The sequence below is a fragment of the Anolis sagrei genome, chromosome 11 (assembly GCF_037176765.1).
Source record: "Anolis sagrei isolate rAnoSag1 chromosome 11, rAnoSag1.mat, whole genome shotgun sequence".
Lineage (NCBI taxonomy): Eukaryota > Metazoa > Chordata > Lepidosauria > Squamata > Dactyloidae > Anolis > Anolis sagrei.
Genome location: NC_090031.1, coordinates 15,460,863 through 15,488,668, shown reverse-complemented (window position 1 = coordinate 15,488,668; position 27,806 = coordinate 15,460,863). Strand labels below are relative to the sequence as shown.

Below are 27,806 nucleotides of genomic sequence, written 5' to 3'. Positions count from 1 at the left end.
TGAAGTAAATAAAATAAAATAAAAAAATAAAAAAAAATAATTACATTGCCGTTAAATTGTATATTTATGTTTTGATGTGGGCGCCATGGGGTGCCGCTTTGTTAGCCGTCCTGAGTCCCCCTGCAAAGGTTGAGAAAGGACGGGATATAAAAGCCCCAAATAAATAAATAAATAAATAAATAAATGTTTATCTGCATGAGAAAGAAGCCCAGCATGGAAGCAAAGAAGGAAGAATAAAGTACTTTGCTTGTGTCATGGAGTCCTTGTTTTTTTTAGTAGTGCAAGCATATTATTTTGCCATAAAGAAAAGCCTCCTAAGGAAGTGATCACCCTGGTCTGTGTGTTTTTGTTTTTTTATCACTTTTGGGCTACTGATGCTGGGTCACACTGCTGCAAATAAGTTACTCTGTTATGCATTTATGAGGAGGGTCTTTTGTTATTAAGTCCACTCACCCAACAAGATGTGGCTTCATTGGCCACATCCCTACCTGCCGCCCACTCCACCTTGATTTGAGAAAGTAAGGGAAGGTGCTCTCCACACCACAAAACCAAAAATCCAGTAGCAAGACCAATGGCACCAGTCTAGATTTATTGGTCCTGACCTCAGTCTCCGCAGCATCCATTCAAGACCAGGTCTCGGCCTGGAAGCGGCCCTCGCGTTCCATGCTCCGGAAGTACTCCTCAGCTTCCAAAGCAGAGAGGCCTCCTTCAGACTGGAAGATGGACACCAAGGCTTCGGTCACACCCTCTGGCATCTGCTTGGCATTCCTGGAAAGGGAAGTGAGGACTGTGAATGGGTGTGGCTGCAAAACACTTGAGAGTCAGCCTGGTTGGAAGAGGGAAGTCCAGGTCAGACCCTGCCCAGCCACGAAGCATGGCTCCCGTTCTCTCAGACTGGCTTCTTCCCCAAGGGCTGACAGAGCCTCCAGGAACGTTGAAGAACCCGTTTGCCCCAGAAAACTGGCTCACGCAGGAAAACAGGTGGAGGTTTCCTCCCGAGATCCTGACGGATCGGGACAGGCCACCCGTGACCCAGACGGCCCATGGCTATCACCTGAACCAGCCTTGGCATCCCTAAAGCTGATGAATGCACCGCAGGAAGCTCAAGGAGGGAGGCCCACAGGAACCGAGTCCCTAGCCAAGTTGGGGGACTCGGTTCAGCTGTAACACTCTTGCAAGGGAACAGGGCAAAAGGAAGCCAGCCTGGCACCTAGCCACTCAAGGAGCTACATTAAGGAAAGGCTGGATGGCCTCTGTCAGGAGGGCTTGGATGGTGCCTTCCTGCCTGGCAGAAGGGGGTGGGATTGGATGGCCCCTTATGGTCTCTTCCTATATATAGGAAGAGACCATAAGGGGCCATCCAATCCCACCCCCTTTTCCTTTTCCCTTTCTTTTTCTGCTGAAGGAAGGGGCCTGAGGTTGTTAGGAATGGTAGGAGTTGTAGTCCAAAACACCTGGAGGGCCCAAGTTGGCCCATGTCTGATCTACAGGGAGGTTTCCTCCTCCGCTAGATATGGCCAGCGTGATGCCATTGGGAATCTTGGGGGATGTTGGGAGTCTCGGGCCTGGCCATCCAAGGTGAACCAGGCAGAACGCGGCCTTTGGCTTCTTTGACTGCTTCTTGCCACTCACCCAGCCAGGTAAACATGGCCGCCTTGATGCTTCACCAGGTCCCACACGAGGGCCTTGTTTTCCCGGAGGCGGTGCTGGACGTAGACCTTCTCCTCCTGGAAGGAAGGAAGACCACCGAAAGGGTCATGGGAGGGCACTCCAAAAGATAGTTCATTTGTTTATTTATTTATGACATTTATATGCCGCCCTTCTCACTGCGAAGGGGACTCAGAGAGGGTTGCAAGATACATACAATACGTTATTAGCATAGCACAATATCAGTATTATATATTACTAAATTGTACTATCCCATTATATTGTAGTATTATTAGTAATATTACATGTAATAGTCCCCTGCCACGCGTATCTGTGGCCCACATGGGGGTTCTGTGTGGGAGGTTTGGCCCAATTCTATCGTTGGTGGGGTTCAGAATGCTCTGTGATTGTAGGTGAACTATAAATCCTACCAACTACAACTCCCAAGTGTTAACATTCTATTTTCCCCAAACTCCACCAGTGTTCACATTTGGGCATATTGAGTATTCTTGTAGAGTTTGGTCCAGATCCATCATTGTTTGAATCCACAGTGATCTCTGGACGTAGGTGAATTCCAACTCCAAAACCAAAAGACACTGCCCACCAAACCCTTCCAGTATTTTCTGTTGGTCATGGGAGAACTGTGTGCCAAGTTTGGTTCAATTCCATCTGTGGCCCACATGGGGGTTCTGTGTGGGAGGTTTGGCCCAATTCTATCGTTGGTGGGGCTCAAAATGTTCTTTGATTGCAGGTGAACTATAAATCCCAGCAACTACAACTCCCAAATGACAAAATCATTTTTTTTAGTGAAGGACATACATTGGGTTGTTAGGTGTCTTGTGTCCAAATTTGGTGTCAATTCGTCCAGTGGTTTTGGAGTTCTGTCAATCCCACAAACGAACATTACATATTTATTTATATAGATTATTATCATTAGTAGTATTATATTGCATTATATTATAATATTATAAATTATAGCTAGGTTGCAATTCCCATTATCCCCAATCCTAATGGTGGATAATCACAAAGGATGGGAGTTGTCGTTGAATAACATCTGGGGACTCAAAGTAGATGGAAGTGATGTTACAAAAATGAGACTTGGTCCTCTCTCTGTCTCCATGGATTCTCCGTTTGTGGATTCAGCAGCCCTTTGAAGTCTGATCCATAAGAGTAAGCCCCCCCCCCCCCACCTCAGAATTCCCATTTCTTGGGACAAGGAGGGAGCGATTGGGACATCAGATAAGGCTCGGCTTCCCCTTTGACTTCCGCGGGAGAGGCCAGGCCAAGATCCCGCTGTCAGGTGTGGCACAAACAGGCCAAGCTGCTCCTGATTCAACGGGGAAGCAAAGGGAGGAACCCCCAAGGCCTTCCTTTGGAGAGCACATACATGGCTCCGGCACACGTCGTCCCACTGCAAGTGGATGCCGGTGCAAGACAGGGCCCCGCCTGCCATTATCTGGATGTTGCAGGAGCGGCTTCCTGTCCCTCCTTTTGAGGCTAAACACACCGGCTTTGATGCTAGCTGACCAAACAGGAGTCAAGAGGGGATAAACATACACATACCCTTTGAGAGATGCTATTGGGATCCCTGCAGGTAGAAACCTAGCATGAAAATGAGCGCTTTCTGGGTTTCCTGCAGGGAGATTCTGCAGCCATTCAGGGCTTGTCCTTGCTTTGAATGTCCTCTTTCAGGCAGTGGAGTCGGGGAAAGGGCCAATGACAAAGAAGCCAGGAGACTAGGGCTCATTGGAGCCATGCATTCAAATGACAGGAAAGGAGATTCCACCAAAACATTAGGAAGAATATCCTGAGTGCAAGAAGAGCTGTTCAACAGGGGGACTCTCCACCTCAGAGTGTGGTGGAGGCTTTTAAACAGAGGCTGTATGTGAGAAAGATGTCAGTGTGAGAGAGCCCTCAGTATGAGGAGGCCTCAGTGGGAGAGGCCCCCCGGTGGCGCAGTGGGTTAAACCCCTGTGCCAGCAGGACTGAAGACCGACAGGCTGCAGGTTTGAATCCGGGGAGAGGCGGATGAGCTCCCTCTATCAGCTCCAGTTCCTCATGCTGGGTCATGAGAGAAGCCTCCCACAAGGATAAAAACATCAAATCATCCGGGTGTCCCCTGGACAACGTCCTTGCAGACGGCCAATTCTCTCACACCAGAAGCGACTTGCAGTTTCTCGTCGCTCCTGATACGACAAAAAAAAGTGGGAGAAAGGCCTCAGTGTGAGCTAGGCCTCAGTGTGACTAGTTAGTAAGCCTCAGTGTGAGAGGAAACTCTAGTGTGAAGGCTTGCTTTGAATCTCCCTTTTCGGGAGAAGCATAGGCAGTGGAGTTGGGGAAAGGGCCAATGACAAAGAAGCCAGGAGACTAGGGCTTACTGGAGCCATGCATTCAAATGTCAGGAAAGGAGATTCCACCAAAACAATAGGAAGAATATCCTGACTGCAAGAAGAGCTGTTCAACAGGGGAACTCTCTGCCTCAGAGTGTGGTGGAGACTTTTAAACAGAGGCTGCCCGGAGGGGATGGCTCTTGGGGTCTCTTATCGGAAATATTAAAAATTAACTAGGTATTTTTAATTACAAAAATGCGTGTCAAGCACTGAAAGGGTTACATGGATGCAACGATTCAGCAAAATCTGCAGTTCAATATAAGTAGCTGTACCTGTAGCTTAGCAGCTGTAAGTCTGAGGTAGCCCTTAGTCTGAGAGATTTTTGTGGGAGAAGGGCATTAGTAGGCCTCAGTATGAGAAGGCTTCAGTGTGAGAAAAGTGTCAAGTCTGAGAGAGCCCTCAGTGTGAGAAGGCCTCAGTGTTAGTTCACCTCAGTGTGAGAAAGGTATCAGTGTGAGATAGGCCTCAGTGTGAAGAGGCCTCAGTGAGAGAAAGGCCTCAGTGTGCGAAAGGTGTCAAGTCTGAGAGAGCCCTCAGTGTGAGAAGGCCTCAGTGTTAGTTCAGCTCAGTGTTGTCAGTGTGATGAGTCCTCAGTGTGAGAAAGGCCTCAGTGTGAGGTAGGCCTCCGTGTTTGTAGTCCTCAGTATGAGAATATCTCAGTGTGAAAGGAAGCTCAAGTGTGAAGGCTGCTGTGTGTAAAAAGCTACTGTGTAACCAGTGTGAGAAAGGGCTCTGTGAGAGCAAAACTGTTTTATCTGCATGAGAAAGCAGCCCAGTGTGGAAGCAAAAAAAGGAAGTAAAAAGAACTTTATTTGTGTTATAGAAACCTTGTTTTTGTAATAGGGCAACCATATTATTTTGCTATAAAGAAAAGCCTCCTATGGGCTACTGGTGCTGGGTCACACTGCTGCTGCTAAGTTACTCTGCTGTGCATTTATGAGGAGGGTCTTTTGTTAATAAGCCCACTCGCATAAAAGACTCTCCTAACTGTATGAGTCTATGATGCTAATACAGACCCCCTCACCTTTTTTTCAGGACTCCTTGACACGTCGCGGCACTCCCCACATCTAATATGTTAATGAGATCTTTTAGGAACTGGACCTTGATGCTTTGAATGTGGAGCTAAGGAAAGGACTGCAAGGCGGAGAGTCAGGCCAAACGCAGGCTGGGGCCAAGGTCAGGCAGATTGTGCATGGTTTTGCACAAGCAAATAAAGGGACCCAGCTGTGCCAGCCATAGCTAGAAAGGAGTGGCGAGCGGCAACCTGGCAATGCTGCTCCAAGAAAGAATAATAATAATAATAATAATAATAATAATAATTATTATTATTATTATTATTATTATTATTATTATTATTATATCTGGAAGCATGTTCAACGGCTTCTGCTTTGTCAAGTTTGAAGGCGTGCCCAGAGGAAGGAGAATATCTCTCCCCAGCACTCCTTTCTCAGACTCATGGACACCTCGTGTCCTACTCCTCTATTCTGCTTTGGTTAGACCACATCTGGAATATTGTGTCCAATTCTGGGTACCACAATTGAAGGGAGATGTTGACAAGCTGGAATGAGTCCAGAGGAGGGTGACTAAAATGATCAAAGGCCTGGAGAACAAGCCCTATGAGGAGAGGCTTAAAGAGCTGGGCATGTTTAGCCTGAAGAAGAGAAGGCGGAGAGGAGACATGATAGCCATGTATAAATATGTCAGGGGAAATCATAGGGAGGAGGCAGCAAGCTTGTTTTCTGCTGCCCTGGAGACTAGGACACGGAACAATGGCTTCAAACTATAAGAAAGGAGATTCCACCTGAACATTAGGAAGAACTTCCTGACTGTGAGAGCTGTTCAGCAGTGAAACTCTCTGCTTTGGAGTGTGGTGGAGGCTCGTTCTTTGGAGGCTTTGAGACAGAGGCTGGATACCCATCTGTTGGGGGTGCTTTGAATGCAATTTTCCTGCTTCTTTGCAGAATGGGGTTGGACTGGATGGCCCACTAGGTCTCTTCCAACTCTAGGATTCTATGATTCTAGGCTGGATGACCATGTGTCGGGAAGGATTCGATTGTGCCTGCCTTTATGACAGAATGGGGATGAACTCGATGGCTTTTGGGGGGGGTCCCTTCTCATTCTGGATTTGATGATGATGATGATGATGCCGAGGCTGGATAGCCATCTCTTGTTTATGCCTTTCTGAGGCCTTCACTGAGACCTTCTCACACTGAGACCTTCTCACACTGAGACCTTCTCACACTGAGGACTCTCTCAGACTTGACATCTTTCTCATACTGAGGTCTTCTCATACTGAGGCCTACTACTCACTTCCCAGGGATATCAGGCATGCCCCAACATTGGAGGTCTTTAGGAGGAGCCTGAAATCATAGGTCTTCCAGTGCGCCTTCCCGGAATAAGGAAATAATTCCCAGCAAAATGTCCTCAAATACACTTTAATTATCTGCTTGGATTGCGCTCCCCTCACTTCTTTAAAACCCTCCTATTAGATATAGCCTACCTTGTTCATGCCCAGTGTTTATTTATTTTTAATTATTACATCTGGCCTGGCCATAGATTTTTAAATCCTTACATGTTAATGTTTATATGATTTATTTAACTGTATTGTTGTTATTTTTGTTTATTGCTTTCTTGTTTATTGATGTGTTGTTGGGCTTGGCCTCATGTAAGCCGCACCGAGTCCCTTGGGGAGATGGAGGCGGGAAATAAATAAAGATTATTATTATTATTATTATTATTATTATTATTATTATTATCTCAGTGAGGTTCTTCTCCCACAGACTAGGGGAGAAGGGCATGAGGAGGAGGGCATGGGGCCCCAGGAGACCCCTCCGATGGGCTAAAAACTCTGGAGTCACGCACATCCCTCGCACCCGGAACCTACCTGATCCCGAGAGAAGGCCACAAAGAGCACCAGGGAGCCCCGCTCCACCAGTGCCTCCCATTCCTCCCGGCAGAAGAAATCCTTGCTTCTCTGGCGGCAGCCGAAGAACAGACAGTTTCCTAAGAGAGAGGAAACAATGGGATGCACTCAAGGGCCATTCTGACAAGAGGCCCACAATTTGGGGACACATGCGGATCAGGGGAGGCCTCAAAGTGTACTGCAATGCCAGTGTGCCACACTGTGAACCTGTTTTGCCCACCAGGGAGAAGAAAGCTTAGGTCCTCATAGAGCAGGAGTGGGAACATCACCCAGGGAGACATAGTTTTGGGGGCAGGAAGTGGGCTGCTCTTAGGGCTATACAATATCCCAGAGTACTTGTAGGGTATCAGCACAAACACAAAACAGTCTATGTAGAATGTCAAAATATAATGTCAAAAGAGCATATAGTATGCTAATTAACAAAATCCCGAGTATATAGCTCAATTCAGTGGCCCAAAACAAAATTAAAAGGAGCAACCGCTCTCAATGATTTACCTCATTGTATGTATCCCTGAAGCCTATATACAGTGGTACCCTTGTTTAGACCTGGAACTGTTACATTTGAGAGCGGTTGCTCCTTTTGATTTTGTTTTGGGCCACTGAATTGAGCTATATACTCGGGATTTTGTTAATTAGCATACTATATGCTCTTTTGACATTATATTTTGACATTCTACATAGACTGTTTTGTGTTTGTGCTGCTCTTAGGGCTGCCAAACCCTTTCTTTTCAGAAAGAAACTGCATATTAATACAGATAATAATAGTAAACATTAGACAACCATTGTGCATAGATCCAAAGCCAGAGAATCAGATAATCATAGTCATCAATCCAATCAATTGCACAGATAATTATGCTGGGCCAAATGCTTGCTTCCAATGCCAAGTTTTCCCTTGTTTACAAAATGACAAGACGGAAGACGCCGATCCAGTCCCACTAGGGAGGGAGTTCCACAGACAAGGGAACTGCTTGGGCCCAGAGCAGAGGAAAAGGCAAAAAAGAGGATTGGCTGTGGCTGCTGTTAGGTGAAGTGGCCCTCTGTGATGTCACTAGGTAATAATAATAATAATAATAATAATACGGGGACTAGGGGCAGCTTACATGAGGCCGAGACCAACAACACAGAAGCAAATAAAATCAAAACATAAAAAACAACATAATCAATTACATAAAGCATACATTATATGAATATTACAACCAATATACAGTAAAGTAAAACCATTCATTCACAAAACAACGAGAAAGAAAAAGAGTGAAGCGTTTAGTTGCATCAAGGTGACACGTATTTGAGGAGAAGGGAGGAAAGGAAGAAAAGCAAGGGAAAGGAGATGGGAGGGAGGGAAAAGTATGAGGGGAGAGAATGAAAGGGAAAGAATGAAAGGAAGGATAAAAGGAGGGAAGAAAGAGAAAAAGAAGGGACAGAAATAGAAGAAACAATGGTGAAGGAAGAGGTAGAAAAATAAAAGGGAACGAAGAAAGAAGAGAGAGAAAAAGGGAATGAAAGAAAAGGAAAAGGAAGGGGGAAGGAAGCAAGAGAAAGGAAAAAAAGGAAAAGTATGAGAGGAGGGAATGAAAGGAAATGAATGAAAGAAAGCATGAAGGGAGGGAGGGAAGAAAGAGAAAAGAAGGGACAGAAATAATAGAAACAATGGAAAAGGAAGGGTTAGAAAGATAAAAAAGGAATGAAGAAGAGAGAAAAAGAAGGGGGTGAAACAAAAGAAAAAAGAGGGAAGGAGGAAAATGAGGGACAGAATGGGAATGGACTCGGTGGCTTTTGGGGGTCCTTTCTCATTTTGGATTTGATGATGATGATGAGGCTGGATAGCCATTTCTGGATTATGCCTTTCTGTCTGGTGGAATGGCTTGGACTGGGTTACCTTTGAGATCCCTTCCAGCCCTAGGATTCTTTTATCATTGGGTTGCTGTGAGTTTTCCGGGCTGTCTGGTCTTGTTCCAGAAGCATTCTCTCCTGACATTTCATCCACATCTATGGCAGGCATCCTCAGAGGTTGTGAGGTCTGTTGGAAAACTAGGCAAGTGGGGCTTGGCCTCATGTAAGCTGGGGAAATGGTGGTGGGGTATAAATAAAGATTATTATTATTATTAATAATAATAATAATAATAATAATCTGTGGAATGATGTCCAGAGTGTGGGAAAGAACTCTTGTCTGCTTGAGGCAAGTGTGAATGTTGCCATTTGCCACTCTGATTAACACTGAATGGCGTTGCAGCTTCAAAGCCTGGCTGCTTGCTGCCTGGGGAAATCCTTGGTTGGGAGAGAATGCTTCTGGAACATGGCCAGGCAGCGCAAAAAACGTACAGTGATTCCGGCCTTCGACAACATATTGAACATCCCTTCTTCTCCTTTAAGCACAAGCTAGATGGCCATCTGTCGGGAGGGATTTAATTGTGTCTGCCTTTATGGCAGAATTGTGACTTTTGGATGCGATTGTCCTGCTTCTTGGCAGAATGGGGTTGGACTGGATGGCCCACAAGGTGTCTTCCAACTCTATGATTCTATGATTCTAGGGAAAGCAAAGGAAGAAGGAAAGAATGGTGTGAGAAATAGAGGAAAGAAAGAACGCCACAAAGAGAGCCAAAATGAGATATTGTAAGGAAGGATTGGAGAAGGGAGAAAGCAGGCAGGAAGCGGTATGATCTAACCAAGACCTCCCCTTGGTGGAAGGGACTAGGCAGGCAATGCAGTGCCCTTGAGGGTGGCTTAGTGACCTCCCAGGCTGCGTGAAGGCCACTCTGCAGACCCTGTGGAGGGCGTCACCTTGTTTGCCTTGGGCCACTCTCTCCTGGACAGCAGCTCGGAAAGGCGCCACTCCGGTGCCAGGCCCAATCAGGATCACAGGGGTCTCGGGGTCTTTGGGGAACTTCATCCCTCCTTTCTTCACCCAGAGAGGAACCCGGACGGACCCTGAAAGAAGGGGATCAAGTCACTTCCCAGCCACAAAGTCTGGCCATTTTTGCCCTTCCTTTCTCCATCTCCGGACACATTTTTCACATTCCTGTCCCCCGGAGGGTTATTTTGGGCTCCTCTTCACACCTCTCCCCCTCTCTCTGGATGTGTTTCTGCTGCCTTTGACGTTGCAAACATTCCTCAGCAGCCAACAAAGTGCCCTTTTGCTCCCATTCACTCTTTCCCCCTTGTTCTCTGTCTATATGGAGATCTTTTAGCAGTATTGTCATTGGGAAGACACTGAAGGGAGGACTGCAAAACACCCAGCAAGACCTGAATCTAGTCCAGTGTTTCTCAACCTGGGGGGTTGGGACCCCCGGGGGTGGGGGGGGGTGGGGGTGGTCACGAGGGGGTTTCAGAGAGGTCGCCAAAAACCATCAGAAAACATATATTATTTTTGTTAAATATTAAAAATATTATTGGACTTTTTGTCAATGCACTTTTAATTTTAAAACTAATTTTGAAATCGATTTGCTGTGTTTTTATATGGATTACGGTATGTATTATTTATATGTAATGACATCAAATTATGCCCTGAGTCCCCTCCCCCCGAGGGGTTGAGAAGGGCAGGGTTTGAAATAAATAAATAAATTTCTGCCAATTTTTTCTCCACCTGTCTTTCTCTTTCTTTTGGGAAACAGACGGTGAATCCTCCCACCAAAAGCTCTCCACTGCTATGATTGGCCGACCTCTCAGTCAAGGGGAGGGCTGTTTCTGAGACCCCAAGCAGGGAGGGGAGAGCAAGCGTGCTCGGCGCATGGCAGCATGGTGTGCAAGTGTAGGTGAGGAAGAGCGTGCGGGGCTGGAGGGAGGCGTGTGCCAGCAAGTGCTTTCAAGGCATGGGGGTTCTGTGTGGGAAGTTTGGCCCAATTCTACCATTGGTGGAGTTCAGAGTGCTCTTTGATTGTAGGTGAACTATAAATCCTAGCAACCACAACTCCCAAATATCAAGACATATTTCCCACAAACTCCACCAGTATTCACATTTGGCCATATTTAGTATTCACACCAAGTTTGGTCCAAATCCATCATTGTTTGAGTCCACAGTGTTCTCTGGATGTAGGTGAACTACAACTCCCAAATTCAAGGCCAATGCCCACCAAACCCTTCCAGTATTTTCTGTTGGTCATGGGAATTCTGTGTGCCAAGTTTGGCCTAATTCTGTCGCTGGTGGAGTTCAGAGTGCTCTTTGATTGTAGGTGAACTATAAATCCCAGCAACCACAACTCCCAAATATCAAGGTCTATTTCCCCCAAACTCCACCAGTGTTCACATTTGGCCATATTTAGTATTCACACCAAGTTTGGTCCAAATCCATCATTGTTTGAGTCCACTGTGTTCTCTGGATGTAGGTGAACTACAACTCTCAAACTCAAGGTCAATGCCCACCAAACACAGTATTTTCTGTAGGTCGTGGGGGTTCTGTGTGGAAGTTTGGCCCAATTCTATTGTTAGTGGAGTTCAGAATGCTTTTTGGTTGTAGGTGAATTATAAATCCCAGCAACCACAACTCCCAAATAACAATCTCTATATTCCTCAAACTCCACCAGTGTTCACATTTGGGCATATTGAGTATTTGTGCCAAGTTTGGTCCAGAGTCATCATTGTTTGAGCCCACAGTGCTCTCTGGATGTAGGTGAACTACAACTCCAAAACTCAAGGTCAATCCCACCAAACCCTTCCAGTATTTTCTGTTGGTCATGGGAGTTCTGCGTGCCAAGATTGGTTCAATTCCATCGTCGATGGTGTTCAGAATGTTCTTTGATTGTAGGTGAACTATAAATCCCAGCAAATGACAAAATCAATCCCCCCAAACCTCTCCAGCATGATGCCCCTCCCCTCTCTCCTCTGTGCATATTTTTATTATTTTATTTCATTTCCTATATTTTATTTTGTATTAATTTGCTTTGTTTATATTTGATGTTATTATTTGCTGTATGTATTTTATTTTGACTTGTTGTAATTGTTGGGCTTGGCTTCATGTTAGCCACCCCGAGTCCCTGTTGGGGAGATGGTGGCGGGGTATAAATATATTATTATTATTATTATTATTATTATTACTACTACTACTTTACCATTCTTGGGGTCAAGGGAGGCCAGCCAGGTGGAGCAGAGGCCGCGCCGGGGCCGGCTGAGGAAGGTCTTGTACTGGACCACGGCCAGGAGGATCTCCAGGCGGTTAGGATGGACCTGCAGGGAGGGCAGGAACAGCATGTAGAATGGAGACCCTCTTTGGAACAACTCAAGAACTTGAGGAAATGACCAGGGGATTCTGGGAGATACAATCCTCATTGCCTTTCCCAAACCCGAGTCTCATACACGTATACAAATGAAAACAAGTCCAATGAAAGGGCAGCATTTTGCCACTGTTGGTAGGTAAAGGTAAAGGTTTCCCCCTGATATTAAGTCCAGTCAATGTCCGACTCTGGGTGTTGGTGCTCATCTCCAATTCTCAGCGAAGAGCTGGCACTGTCCGTAGACACCTCCAAGGTCATGTGGCCAGCATGACAGCATGGAGTGCTGTTACTTTCCTGCTGGAGCAGTACCTATTGATCTACTAACATTTGCATGTTTTTGAACTGCTAGGTTGGCAGAAGCTGGGACTAACCAGCGGGAGCTCACCCCACTCCCCGAAATCGAACCTGCAACCTTTCAGTCAGCAAGTTCAGCAGCTCAGCGCTTTAACCCACTGGCCACCAGGGGCCTACAATTCATGGCAACCCTATCCTGAATTCAGAAAAGGTTTGCCACAATAGTTTTGTTTATTCTGAGGCTGAGAGAGTGGCCCAAGGCCAGCCAGTTGGTCTTGAGGAGTGAGAAGGGATTCGAATCCTGGTCTCCCAGAGGGATTTCTGGTGGAAGTTGCTCATAGAATAACACTGGATGGGATACAAAAGCTGACAAAAGTGCGATGTCGAAAGTTTCATGGCTGGAATCACTTGGTTGCTGTGAGTTTTCTGGGCTGTGTGGCCATGTTCCAGAAGCATTCCCTCCTGACATATCGCCTGCAACTATGGTAGGCATCCTCAGAGGTTGTGAAGTCTGTTGGAAACTAGGCAAGTTGGGTTTATATATCCATGGAATAATGTCCAGGGTGGGAGAAACTCTTATCTGCCTGAGGCAAGTGTGAATGTTGCAATTGGCCAGCTTAAAAACTCTAGAATCAGGACAGCAAATAAAGAACAACACTCAGGAAACAGGGGAATTCCAGACAGAAAACAATCAGGGCCAGCTAATCACCTCCCAACAAAGGAATCCTCCAGGCAAGAAGCAGCCAGGCTTTGAAGCTGCAAGGCCATAAATGTAATAACAACAGTAAAATAATAAATGTAAGAAAATAATAATTGAGTAAAATAATATAAATGTAATAATAATTATAAATGTAATAAAAATAATAGAGTAAAATAATAAACGTAATAATAACATTAAATTAATAATAACAGTAAAATAATAGTAGAGTAAAATAATATAAATGTAATAATAATAATAATAACTGCAATAAAATAATAGAGTAAAATAATAAATGTAATAAAAATAATAGAGTAAAATAATATAAATATAATAACAGTAAAATATTAAATGAAAGAAAATAATAATTGAGTAAAATAATATAAATATAATAATAATAAGGTAAAGGTAGTCCCCTGACATTAATCCAGTCATGTCTGACTCTGGGGTGTGGTGCTCATCTCCATTTCTAAGCCGAAGAGCCAGCGTTGTCCGTAGACACCTCCAAGGTCATGTGGCCGGCATGACTGCATGGAGCGCCGTTACCTTCCCGCCGGAGCGGGTACCTATTGATCTACTCACTTTTGCATGTTTTCGAACTGCTATGTTGCCAGAAGCTAGGGCTGACAGCGGTAGCTCACGCCGCTCCCCCGGAATCAAACCTGCGACCTTTCGATCAACAAGCTCAGCAGCTCAGTGCTTTAACCCACTGCGCCACCGGGGGCTCCATAATAATAATACATGTAAAAATTATAGAGTAAAATAATAAATGTAATAATAACAGTAAAATAATAAATGTAATAAAATAATAATAGAGTAAAATAATATAAATATAATAACAGTAAAACAATAAATTTAAGAAAATAATTGAGTAAAAATAATATAATGTAATAATAATAAAAATAAATGTAAAACTTATAGAATAAAATAATAAATGTAATAATAACAGTAAAATAATAAATGTAATACAAATAATAGAGTAAAGTAATATAAATGTAATAAAAATAATAAATGTAATAAAAATAATAGAGTAAAATAATATAATATAGCTGTCCAATTGCAACAGTCACACTTGCCTCAGGCAGACAAGAGTTTTTCCTCCCGCCCTCACCTGCCTAACATTGTTCCACAGAGATATAAACCTCACTTGCCCAGTTTCCAACAGACCTCACAACCTCTGAGGATGCCTGCCATAGATGTGGGCGAAACGTCAGGAGAGATTGCTTCTGGGACATGGCCAGACAGCCCGGGAAAACTCACCACAACCTACAAAAATGTCCTCTCTAGGCATCTGTAGGTCTTCCAGCACAGTTATGATCCTAGGGTCACCTTGAGGCCTATGGCCCCTGTGAGGCATCCCACCCCCCAGGCCCGTAGCCAGGATTTCGTTTCGGGGGGGGGGGGGGGGGCGCTAAAGTTTTTTCAGGGCGGGTTTCGGGGGGGGGGGGGCCTGAGCTTCCGGGGGGTGCTGAGTCTGAGTGAAAGAGAGTCTACCCTAGCAAACCTTTTGTATCATTACCCCAATACCCCCATGCATATGGGATATATTCAGTATGGTGATCAGATCATGATATGAATTAACATAACAGTTTAAATAATGCACCAGTAAGGCCTTTTCGCGAATCACCATGACAATTTCGGGGGGGGGGGCTGAAGCCCCTCAGCCCCCCCCCCCCCCCCCCCCCCCCCCCCCGGCTACATGCCTGCCACCTTTGGAATTCAGCTCCCTAAGCATAGAGGCAGTTGTACTCTAGGAATCCAACTGCAGCTCTATGGACCGTGATGATTCCTGAGGATCAATGAGAGGGAGCCACCTGCAGGACAGATGCGGAAGCACACAACAAGCCTTTTTAAAGGGGTCCCCGACTTAAGACCCCATCCCCGTTTAGGCAAAGGTTTTCCCCTTTACCTAAACGGGGACTCTAGTGCTCTTCTCCATTTCTAAGCCGAAGAGCCGGCGTTGTCTGCAGACACCTCCAAGGTCATGTGGCCAGCATGACTGCATGGCGCACCATCCCTGTTTACTTACCAGCATTGAGGACGCGATGGAGAAGGCGCGGGGCCTGATCCGTGGAATGAGGTCAAAGAGATAGTCGCAGGGGATGGCACACGTCGTGTGGGGGAAGTCGCTGAGGACCTTTGGGGGGGGGGGGAAATGAAAGAAAGTGAGGCGCACACACAGCCCTTTCTTCCCCCCACGATTTCCAAGAAAGCCTCATTCATAGCATTAATCAGAAAGATGATGAATAAATACAAAACCAGATCAATGGAGCAAATTCAGAGGTAAAACCAAGGAAGGAGAACAAAAGAGACTTCTTTGACTAAGGTAAAATTAATATGTTCATGGGGTCCGTATTTCCATGTATAGAGCATACACGGTTTAGGAAAAGGTGGGCTATTGCTCTGTTGTCTCTGTGTCTGTATAATTACAGTCAATAACCAGCACCAAAATGTTGTCACTTAAAATATTTAGAATAATATTTATATATTTATTTATTAAATCACACATTAAAACTTAGTTAAAATGCAACTATCTATCTATGACTGGATGGCCCTCTGTTGGGAAGCCAATTTTTTAAAAATCCAATAATTTTATATTGTTGTGTCGTATATTATATTGATTTTGCATTTTATGTATTTGCTTGGTTCTACTATGTTTTTGTGTTATAATGTTTGTATTATATCAATGAGCGTGGCCTCATGTAAGCGACACCAAGTCCCCAAGGGCAGTGTTTCTCGACCTGGGGGTCGGGACCCTCATGGGGGTCACGAGGGGGGTGTCAGAGGGGTCGCCAAAGACCATCAGAAAACATAGTATTTTCTGTTGGTCATGGGGGTTCTGTGTGGAAAGTTTGGTCCAATTCTATCATTGGTGGGGTTCAGAATGCTATTTTATTGTGGGTGAACTATAAATCCCAACAATTACAACTCCCAAGTGGCAAGGCCTATTTTCTCCAAACTCTACCAGTGTTCACATTTGGGCATATTGAGTATTTGTGCAAGGTTTGATCCAGATCCATCATTGCTTGAGTCCACAGTGTTCTCTGGATGTAGGTGAACTACAACTCCAAAAAACTCAAGGTCAATGTCCACCAGACCTTCCCAGTATTTCTCTTGGTCATGGGAATTCTGTGTGCCCAGTTTGATTCAGTTCCATCATCCGTAGAGTTCAGAAGGCTCTTTGATTTTAGGTGAACTATAAATCCCAGCAACTCCAGCATTACCAAATGACCAAATCAATCACCCCCAACCTCACCAGTATTCAAATTTGGGGGTATTGGGTATTTGTGCCAAATTTGGTCCAGTGACTGAAAATACATCCTGCATATCAGATATTTAGATTACCATTCATAACAGCAGCAAAATTACAGTTGTGTAGTAGCAACGAAAATAATGTTATGGTTGGGGGTCACCACAACATGAGGACCTGTACGAAGGGGTCGCGGCATTAGGAAGGTTGAGAACCACTGCCCTAGGGGGAGATGGAGCGGAGTACAAATAAAGTGTTGTTGTTGTTGTAGGTGAACTATAAATCCCAGCAACTACAACTCTCAAATCATCATCATCATCATCATCATCATCTTTAATTACTTATTAATCGCCCTCCATCCAAGATGCTCCAGGCGATTTACATTGCAGAAATTATACAGGATAAAACACATACATACAAATATTAAAATTAACATGTGTCAAATGCTCTAGTAAAAAGCCAGGTCTTAAGTGCTAGGATAAAATGCCCTAAGTCACGCATGGCTCTCAAATAGGGAAAAAATTAACCCCTCTCCCCAATCCCACAAGTATTGAAATCTGGGCATATTGGGTATTTGTGCCAAATTTGGTCCAGTGAATGAAAAAACAACCTGCATGTCAGATATTTACATTATGATTCATAACAGTAGGAAAATCAGAGTTATAAAATAGCAACAAAAATAATTTTATCAAATCCTCACCTCCAAGGTGGTCCTACGTGGGCGGTTGCAGTAAGCGTAGAGGTCCTCCTGGCCCTGAGCAGAGCTGAATTCCTGCAGCTTCTCTCGCTCTAAGTCGTCCGTGGAGAAATGGGAGAGGAGCTCGAAGAAGGAGCGCCGGGGGACACAGGTGATGTCCAGGTAATGGGTCACCAGGTGATGGACGGAGCAGGGCTGGGGCAGCTGGGCCGGGAGCGAAGCATCTGGGGAGAAAGGTACAACGGGGATGGAGTCAGGGGACCTTCCTTCCAAGTGCGTTGAAAGGGCAGAGCAGGTCACAGGGGGCAAGGCGCTTTCAAAAACAACAGCATGCTTTTTTGTTTGTTTGTAAGTCCTGGAAAGGGCCCCCCTGGTGGTGCAGCGGATTAAACCGCTGAAATGCTGAACTTGCTAACCGAAAGGTCGGCGGTTCAAATCCTGGGAGCAGATTTGAGTGATAAGCTCCCACTGTTAGCCCCAGCTCCTGCCACTCTAGCAGTTTGAAAACGTGAAAATGTGGGTAAACCCAAGTGAAGGCACAATTTCACCCTAGATTTTCTGGCCGGCAATGTCTCAGAATAATAATAATAATAACAATAATAATAATAATAATAATAATAATAATAATAATAATCTTTATTTATACCCTGCCACCATCTCCCCCAACGGACTCGGGGCAGCTTACATGAGGCCAAGCCCAAACAACAAATTACAATAAAATAAGATACAAATTACAATAAAATAAACAACATAGCATTAAAGTATAAAACATATAAGCATATAAACATTATACATAGAATATGTAAAAAAAAAGAAGAAAGCAGTAAACCAAACATAATGACAGTGAATGGGCCGCATGTACATGAAATGATTTTAAAAACCCCTCATCCAGGCTCCCCCGTTACCTGGTTCAGTCGACCTCAGGACGAAGCGCCTCTCCGGATCCAAACGCAGGAGGCGGCAGAAGAGCTGCACCTCCTCGGGAGGATTGCGGGGCTGGATCATGGCCACGTCGCCCGCAGCGTACCTGCCAGAGGAGGAGGGGTTATTCAGCAGGGCTTCCTCAAAAACAAAGTCATGCCTGACTCACCTTGTCTCTTTTTTGATAGGAGTTACAAGCTTAGAGGATGCCATGAGGACTCTTTGGAGGATTTTAAGCACAGGCTGGATGGCCATCTGTTGGGGCTGCTTTGGTTGTGCTTTTCCTGCCTAATGGCAGGAAGGAGTCTGGCTAGATGGTCTTTGGGGTTCCTTTGAACTCTAGAATTCTAGGTTTCTTTGACAGGCTGGATAGCCATCTGTTAGAAGGGCTTGGACCACCATCTTGGCAGAAAGGGGTTGGACTGGATGGCCCTTGGGGCCTCTTCCAATTCTAGGATTCTCTATATATTATATATTTATGTGCATCTCAATCCTATTTATCTATCTATCCATCTATCTATCTATTTGTTCTCTCTCTCTCTCGAGCATATCACTAATATCTATGCCTGGAGGGTCATCTGTCTGGAGGGCTTGAATTGTGTCCTTCCTGGCAGAAAGGGGTTGAACTGGATGGCCAATTCTAGGATTCTCTATATACAGTATTATATATGTATGTGCATCTCAATCCTATTTATCTATCTATCCATCTATCTATCTATTTGTTCTCTCTCTCTCGAGCATATCTCTAATATCTATGCCTGGAGGGTCATCTGTCTGGAGGGCTTGAATTGTGTCCTTCCTGGCAGAAAGGAGTTGGACTGGATGGCCCTTGGGGTCTCTTCCTATTCTAGGACTCTCTCTCTACACACACACACACACACACACACACACATATATATATGCATCTCAATCCTATCTATTTTTCTATATATTTATTTGTTCTCTCTCTCTCGAGCATATCTCTAATATCTATGCCTGGAGGGTCATCTGTCTGGAGGGCTTGAATTGTGTCCTTCCTGGCAGAAAGGAGTTGGACTGGATGGCCCTTGGGGTCTCTTCCTATTCTAGGACTCTCTCTCTACACACACACACACACACACACACACACACATATATATATGCATCTCAATCCTATCTATTTTTCTATATATTTATTTGTTCTCTCTCTCTCAAGCATATCTATCATATCTATGGCTGGAGGGTCATCTGTCTGGAGGGCTTGGACAGTGCCCTTCCTGACAGAAAGGGGTTGGATTGGATGGCCCTTGGGGTCTCTTCCAATTCTAGGATTGTCTATATATATATATATATATATATATATATATATATATGCATCTCAATACTATCTATCTATTTATTTGTTCTCCCTCTCAAACATATCTATCATATCTATGGCTGGAGGGTCATCTGTCTGAAGGGCTTGTATGGTGTCCTTCCTGGCAGAAAGGAGTTGGACTGGATGACCCTTAGGGCCTCTTCCTATTCTAGGATTTCCCCCCCCCCCCCCCCCTCTATCTATATATTTCAATCCTATCTATTTATCTACTAGCCCTCCCCTGCCACGCATTGTTGTGGCCCAGTCTGTGTATTTGTGTTTTGTGTGTGTATATATATATGTGTGTGTATGTATATATTTGTATGTGTATATATGTGGTTTTGCGCAAGCATTGTAATGTATTTTTTTTATTCTTTTGGATTTTTAAGTCCCTTCTGTTGTGTTTTTCAGCATTTTTTATGAGTGATGGTCATGTGTTGGCCTGATAGGTGTATTGTGTCCCAATTTGTAGTCAATTCATCCAGTAGTTTTTGATTTATCTTAATCCCACAAACGAACATTACATTTTATTTATACAGATTTATTTGTTCTCTCTCTCTCAAGCATATCTATCATATCTATGGCTGGAGGGTCATCTGCCTGGAGGGCTTGGACAGTGCCCTTCCTGGCAGAAAGGGGTTGGATTTGATGGCCCTAGGGGTCTCTTCCAATTCTAGGATTGTCTATATATCACATACTTATGTCCAGCTCAATCCTATCTATCCATCTATTTTCTCTCTCAAGCATATCTATCATATCTATGGCTGGAGGGCCATCTGTCAGGAGGGCTTGACACAAAGGCATTGCACTAGATGTCCCTTGGGGTCCCTTCCCACTCTAGGATTCTCACGCGTAGACGTTTGGATGCAACTTGCCATGTTTCTTTGCCTTCTTGTTGTTGCCAAAGCACAACAAGAGATCCAGCTGCCAAGGAAACTCACTCAATTCCAGAGCCGGCGATGTCGAACTCAATGAGGCGGACATCTTGGAAATGCGATTCAGACGTCACGCGCCGATTGGACACCATCCGGGCAGCAAAAGGGCACAGCTCTGAAGGGTGGTCCCGAAGGGGTTGCTGCTCCTCCTCGCGAGGGGTGCTGCCATCTTCGTCCAGAAACTGGAAGGTGAATTTGGGTGGCAAACTGCAGGAAAGACCGTAAAACCCGCTTATGTGGAACCAATAACTATCTGATATCTTTTCAAGGGCAGGAGAGATGCATCAACTTAAACCTATTTGAGGGTGAGTTTCCATTTTGAAAAAAATAAATAAATACAGCAATTAATTATATTCCTGTCCCCAACTCTTGCTTTCCTTTCCACTTACATGGTTTCTGGGCTGATTATTTGGAGACCGGGAGGTAAGGGGTGCAGCGCCAGGACCTTGCCCCACAAGTCCAGCAGCCAGGGGTCAATCACTGCATCCGGGCTACAAACAACAGCAGGAAAGGGAGCCATTTTGGATGCGTGAAAAATAAAGACGGGGCCCTAAGAAGAATCCTCAGAGGGAGGGGGCCCATCACTCTCCTCTCACCCGAGGTCATGGCGGTCGTCTCCTAGGGCAATGGGGGTCAAGGGATGGCCCCCCAGTTGCACCAGCCGCTTGTGCAGCTTCTTGGCCACGAAGTTGAACCTGAGCATGGAGAGAGAGGGGGAAAGCTAGCAATTACACAATTATAACCCAGTATGAATTTAAAAACACAGCAAATACAAACACTAAAAACAATTTTAAATATTTGTGTCATGGATACAGGTTAAAATACAATTATGATAGAATAAATACAATTAAAATTACATTTAAAATTCCTAGCCCCTCCCAGAAGCCACCCACAACCTCAACGATAAAATAATAAAACTCCCAATCCTCCCCAGAATCCCACCTGCAACCTCCCTAATAATAATAATAATAATAACTGTAATAATTATTATTATAATAATAATTGTACAGACTTAGAAAAAGGCTCGCTTTGGATTACAACCCCCAGAATTTCATTCCTTAATTATTATCCTGGAAGCTGCAGTCCTAAAAAGTATCTTTCCCAAGGTCTGGTCCAAGACCATATTTTGATATGAGGAAAGTGTTCCCATAATTACTAATAATATAATACTATATTATATTATATATTGTATACACATATAATATTTATAATATTATAATGTAATATAATAATAATAACAATAATAATAATAAGGTAGGTAAAGGTAAAGGTTTTCTCCTGACATTAAGTCCAGTCGTGTCCTACTCTGGGAGTTGGTGCTCATCTCCATTTCTAAGCCAAAGAGCCAGCATTGTACATAGACACCTCCAAGGTCATGTGGTGAGCATGACTGCATGGAGCGCCCTTACCTTCCCGCCCGAGTGGTCCCAATTGATCTACTCACAGTTGCATGTTTTCGAACTGCGAGGTTGGCAGAAGCTGGGGCTGACAGTGGAAGCTCATGCTGCTCCCCAGATTCGAACCTGCCACCTTTCAGTTAGCAAGTTCAGCAGCTCATTGGTTTCACCCACTGCGCCACCAGGGGCTCCAATAATAATAATAATAATAATAATAATAACAATAATAATAATAACAGTAATAATAATAGTAAGTCCTAGACACTTGGGAAGTGTCCAACGTGTGAGCCAATACAACAGCCAGCGGAGTGATCTTGTCTGCTGTGAACTCATCTTGTTGTGTTTCAAATAATAATAATAACTGTAATAATGATTTTAATAATAATAATTTTAGAGACTTTGAAAAAAGGCTTGCTTTGGATTTCATTCCTTAATTATTATCCTGGGAGCTACAGTCCTGAAAAGTATCTTTCTCAAGGTCTGGTCCAAGATTATATTTTGATATGAGGACGGTGTTCCCATAATCCTGTTTCCAATTACAGACCTCTCTATAGGTCCAAAACACCCCTGGATAGGAGACAAAGGAGGGCTGTCATTGCATCATGGAGAAGGCAGGAAGCACCACTTACTTGGGATATGAGGAATCTCCAAGCCCCAAAACTGCGTAATCCATCTGACAAAGGGAACCAGGAGGCAGGTTCTTCCGGAAGATGAACCGCCAGAAATTCTAGACCAAAATCAAGCAAAAAGCAGGCTGTGAGACTGGGGCTGATGCTCAGGAAACCTGCTGCGGATTGTTCCCCTGCGGGAACAAGCTACAGTTTTGTTCTCTCTGTCTCACTTCTTCCAGGGCAATGAGGAACAAGCACAACCAGCTTTGCATGTACACAACATGTGTTCTCTAAGGAACGGCTTCCCCAGGGTATCAGAAGGCCCCTCCCTGGGAGTGCTGGAAGAGAAGAAGCATCAACACTTCAATATAGAGAGAAACCAGGGACAGAGGGAACCGTGTAGTGAAGGCCTGTCTTGTTTTCTAGTTTCCTTAGGTCTATGTAACTCAAGATGTTTGGCTTCCTGCCTGCATACAGGTGTCACTTTCTCCTTCTTCCAAAAGTTCTCAAATTCCTTTATTGATAATAGTATAATGTGATACAATATAATACTAATAATAATATGATATTATAATTATATATTTCATATTACACGTAAAATTACTAATAATATTACAGTACAATGGTATAGTACAATATAGTAATATATAATACTAATATTGTGCTATGGTAATAACATAATGTATTGTATTTACATATTGCTTGTAAGCCGCTCTGAGCCCCCTTCAGGGTGAGAAGGGTGGCATATAAATGTCATAAATAAATAAATAAACTATATATATATATATATATATATATATATATATATCAAATCACTCTCAACAAAAGATTCCCCCCAGGCACTTCCAAGCCATTAAATGCTAATCAAGATGGTCAGCTGAAACATTCACACCTAGCTCCAGCAGACAAAAGTCCTTTGTCCCACCCTGGTCATTCCACAGATATATAAACCCATTTTCCTACTTCCAACAGACCTCACTACCTCTGAGGATGCTTGCCATAGATGCAGGCGAAACATCAGGAGAAAATGCCTCTAGAACATGGCCATATAGCCCGGAAAAACCTACAACAACCCAGTGATTCCGGCCATGAAAGCCTGCGACAATACACTATATATATATATATATATATATATATATATATATATATATAACCCTTTTGTTTGAGAAGGGAACATCATGAGGCTTCTCTCTGCCTCACAAAGGCTAATACCAATAGCAATTATTATTATTATTATTATTGTTTATCATTCTGACACAAAACACAGCATGGCACAGCAAACAAGATCTATATGCTGGATTTTGTATCATAAAATCACAAGTTGAACACTTCGCAAGCGTTTAGGACTGTGTGATGTATTTTCGAATGATGCGCGCAAATCCAAGTAAGGTGGCCTTTTGCAGTTGACAGATCATGATTTTGTCAATGTTTATTGTTTCCAAATGCCAGCTGAGATCTTTTGGCACGGCACCCAGTGTGCTGATCACCACTGGGACCACCTGTACTGGTTTTAAGGTGCTGATAACGGCTGAGTTTTTCCTGTTGTTTTTCCTCAATGCAATTGTCATCTGGTATGGCGACATCAATAATCCAAACTTTTTTCTTTTCTACAATCGTGATATCTGGTGTATTGTGTTCCAAAACTTTGTCAGTCTGGATTCGAAAGTCCCACAGTACTTTTGCATGTTCATTTTCCACGACCTTTGCAAGTTTATGATCCCACCAGTTCTTTACTACTGGTAGGTGGTATTTGTGACATAAGTTCCAATGAATCATTTGGGCCACAGAGTTGTGTCTTTGTTTGTAGTCTGTCTGTGCGATTTTCTTGCAGCAGCTGAGGAGATGATCCATGGTTTCATCAGCTTCCTTGCACAGTCTGCATTTTGGGTCATCAGCTGATTTTTCAATCCTGGCCTTAATTGCATTGGTTCTGATGGCTTGCTCCTGGACAGCAAGAATCAGGCCTTTTTCTGTCTCCTTCTTCTGGGTTCCATTCATGAGCCATAACCAGATTTTCTCCTTGTCAACTTTTCCTTCAATCTTCTCAAGGAACTTCCCATGCAATGCTTTGTTGTGCCAACTGTCAGTTCTGGTTTGGAGTGCAGTTTTCTTGTACTGGTTCTTTGTCTGCTGTGCTTTGAGAAGTTTCTGATTATTGACTTCAATTAAAGCAGGTTCTTGGCTTTCCTTGACATATTCTGCCAGGGTGTGTTTCTCTTCTTTGGCTGCTTATTTTCCTTGCACGGGTCCTCTGCCACCAGACCTTCTGGGCAGATATAGCCAGTTAACATCACTGCGAGGATGCAGTGAATAATGAATGGTCATGAGTTTTCTTGTTTTTCTGTCCAGTTCCGCCTGTGTTCAGTTTATGATGCCAGCAGTATATCTTATGACAAGTATGGCCCAGATGTTTATGGCCTTGGTGGTATTGCTTCCATTGAGCTTATTATTATTATTATGACACCAAAACACAAGTGTCAGCATTAGTAACTCTTGTACCCAAGTTAGGTAACTTTTCTTCTGTCTATCTACTCTTTTTTTTATCTGAGATGTATTCCTTTCAAGAGTAAATATTTTTTTTAAAAAATGATATTTACCTGTGTCTTTTCTCTCCTCTTTCCTACCATAAACTCATATATAGTACTGGCTGGTTTTTCTCCTGTTAGGGTCCAAATATTCTTAATGGGAGGATATCTGTATTATATTGGTTTATTGTACTGTGTTGGATTTATTGTGAGCCGCTTTAAGAAAAAGTGAGATATTAGAAAGAAAAAGTGGCATATTAATAACAATCTATATAAATAAAAATGTATTGTTCATTTGTGGGATTAACATAACTCAAAAAATACTGGGTGAATTGACACCAAATTTGGACACAAGTGACCATCACTCATAAAAAACACTGAAAAACACAGCAGAAGGGACTTAAAAAGCCAACCCCCCCCCCCCAAAATTACATTACAACGCATGCACAAAATCACATATATACACATACACACATGTATACATACACAAAACACATATACACAGACTGGGTCACAGCAACACATGGCAGGGGACAGCTAATAATAATAATAATGAATATAAGGAAGGACTTCCTGGTTGTAAGGCTGTTCAACAGTGGAACTCATTGCCTCTGAATCCGGTGAAGGCTCAGTCCCTGGAGGCTTTTAAACAGGGGCTGGATGGCCATCTGTCAGGAGGGGTTTGATTCTATGATACTAATAATAGCACTACATAACACATTTTTGTTCCTGAGTTATAAATAACATTTCCTAATTGATACTATCATAAAAACATGAAAAATGTTGTTTAAACTGCAAAAACTTTGTTTCTTTGGGATATCCTGCAGCACATTTTGCTATAGTTTTTGAAAGCATATCTCACAGAATCTCAACCAATTCAACCTAGTTTGTGGCAGCCTCCAAAACAAAGTTTCTGGAGTAGAACAACTACTTTCAAATTAAGTACAGGAAATAACACTTTCAAACCAGGAACAGATTTTTTTAAAATTGTTTGTATAGTGTAGTAATAATAATAATAATAATCTGACCTTCATGTTATCAGGAGGGTCTCCTTGTCCCGTTGTTGCACAGACAAACACCACCAACGGTTCATGGATGAGGGAAGCCTGGAGAAAAGATCAATAATTTATCAAGCAATTGCTGTCCCATACTTTTTACTTTTCTCAAACAATTACAATATTGATTTTAGTCTAATTTGCCATCAAATCTACTATGCACCCCCATTTTGGCGAAGGTATTTATCCCAAAAAGCTGTGCATGATATTCGATTTGGGGTATTCCTCTGGGATTATTTGGCCTGTTAAAGACACCCATCTTGAAGGGGGGAAGCTGGAAGGGCAGCCGGGCTGCTCACCACACAGTAGTCGTCCAGGGCCTCCACTTTGCACCGGAAGTGATGCCGCTTGGCCTCCCGGCCGACCCTTTCAGCCGCATCTTGAGCCGTCCCTGTCTGGCTGCCAAAGAGGACCAACATCTTCCGATCCTCCATCTGGAAGAAGAGAAGCAGAGACACCCCATTTAGTGAAAGCAGAAAGCCAAGGCTTCTCTCTTGGCCACTGGTTTATCATGCAGCTCTTTCTCAAATTAAGAACATAGTTATTGTGTTCTATCAAAAACGTGGAAGCAGTGACAGATTTTGTATTTCTAGACAAAGAGATGATTGCAGACGCAGACTGCAGCCAGGAAATCAGAAGACGTTTACTTGAAGTGATTGGCTTTACTCTGAAGAAGCTGGGGGTGGTGATGGCCTACAGAGAGCTGTGGCGTGGGATGGTCCATGAGGTCACAAAAAGGTTAAAGTGATTGAACTAATAAACAACAACAACAACAACAAAGATGCAACCAGAACATCATAATGGGTTGTTGTAGGTTTTTTCGGGCTATATGGCCATGTTCTAAAGGCATTCTCTCCTGACGTTTCGCCTGCATCTATGGCAAGCATCCAACAGAGGTTTCTGTTGGGACTAGGAAAAAAGGTTTATATATCTGTGAAATGACCGGGGTAGGACAAAGGACTCTTGTCTCCTGGAGCTAGGTGTGAATGTTTCAACTGACTACCTTGATTAGCATATAATGGCCTGACAGTGCCTGGAGCAAACTTTTGTTGAGAGGTGATTAGATGTCCTTGTTTGTTTCCTCTCTGTTGTGCTGTTTTAATTTTAGAGTTTTTTTAATACTGGTAGCCAGATTTTGTTCATTTTCATGGAGGGAGCCAACGGACTATATGCACATAGATAGATAGATGAGATGAGAGTGGAAGGTGAGCCCTGGCCCCACAACAACTGAGAGGGAAGGAGGGAGCCAATGGCCTATATACACATAGATAGATAGATACATTAGATGAGAGAGGAAGGTGAGCCCTGGCCCCACGACAACTGAGAGGAAAGGAGGGAGCCAACGTACTATATACACATAAATAGAGGAGAGTGGAGGGTGAGACCTGGCCCCACGACAACTGAGAGGGAAAGAGGGAGCCAACAGACTATATACACATAGATAGATAAGATGAGAGTGGAGAGTGAGCCCTGGCCCCACGACAACCGGAGGCCCTTCCACACAGCCCTATATCCCAGAATATCAAGGCAGGAAATCCCACATTACCTGACTGTGGACTCAGATAACCCAGTTCAAAGCAGATATGGTGGGATTTTCTGCCTTGCTATCCTGGGATATAGGGCTGTGTGGAAGGGCCCAAGGCAGAACTACCTCCATCCACTTTCAATTCTGCAGGATGCTGGGGTTTTGTAGTTTAGTGAGGATGTGAAAAGGCTCCTACACCCTAAACTACCAACCCCAGAATTCTGCAGTAGGCAGAAACCGGATTCAAAGCGGATTCACTCCACTTGAAGGCTCCTACTTTTCCCCCTCAGAAGCGCGCAGCAGCAGCAGCGCCTCACCTGAGCCGGCATCGCGGTGCCGCAAACGTCACTGCCTCGCGCCCAGAAGTGTCGGCGCCTCCCTCGCTCGGGACGTCCCGACGTCACCCCCGCGCGCCGGAAG

At 43.9% G+C, this 27,806-nt stretch overlaps 2 protein-coding genes across 2 annotated transcripts in view; both read right to left on the bottom strand.

Moving 5' to 3' along the window:
- CYSRT1 (cysteine rich tail 1) overlaps positions 1-619 on the bottom strand; it is a 42,030-nt gene extending 41,411 nt beyond the window's left edge. Inside the window, exon 1 of the mRNA XM_060757274.2 lies at positions 603-619. The gene's annotated coding sequence lies outside the window, so the exon portion shown is untranslated. The remainder of the gene's footprint in view (positions 1-602) is intronic.
- Positions 573-27,800, bottom strand: NDOR1 (NADPH dependent diflavin oxidoreductase 1). Its single transcript, XM_060757270.2, has 15 exons — positions 27,704-27,800; positions 26,161-26,295; positions 25,835-25,912; positions 22,300-22,397; positions 20,870-20,968; positions 20,663-20,764; positions 20,280-20,480; positions 18,008-18,129; positions 17,106-17,326; positions 15,185-15,292; positions 12,003-12,117; positions 9,739-9,885; positions 6,922-7,040; positions 1,633-1,727; positions 573-768 (listed from the first exon to the last, which is right to left on the bottom strand). Exons 1-15 carry the CDS (start codon positions 27,713-27,715, stop codon positions 624-626), a joined length of 1,797 nt encoding a protein of 598 aa, XP_060613253.2. The 5' UTR covers positions 27,716-27,800; the 3' UTR covers positions 573-623.
- Positions 27,801-27,806: the final 6 nt, after the last annotated feature.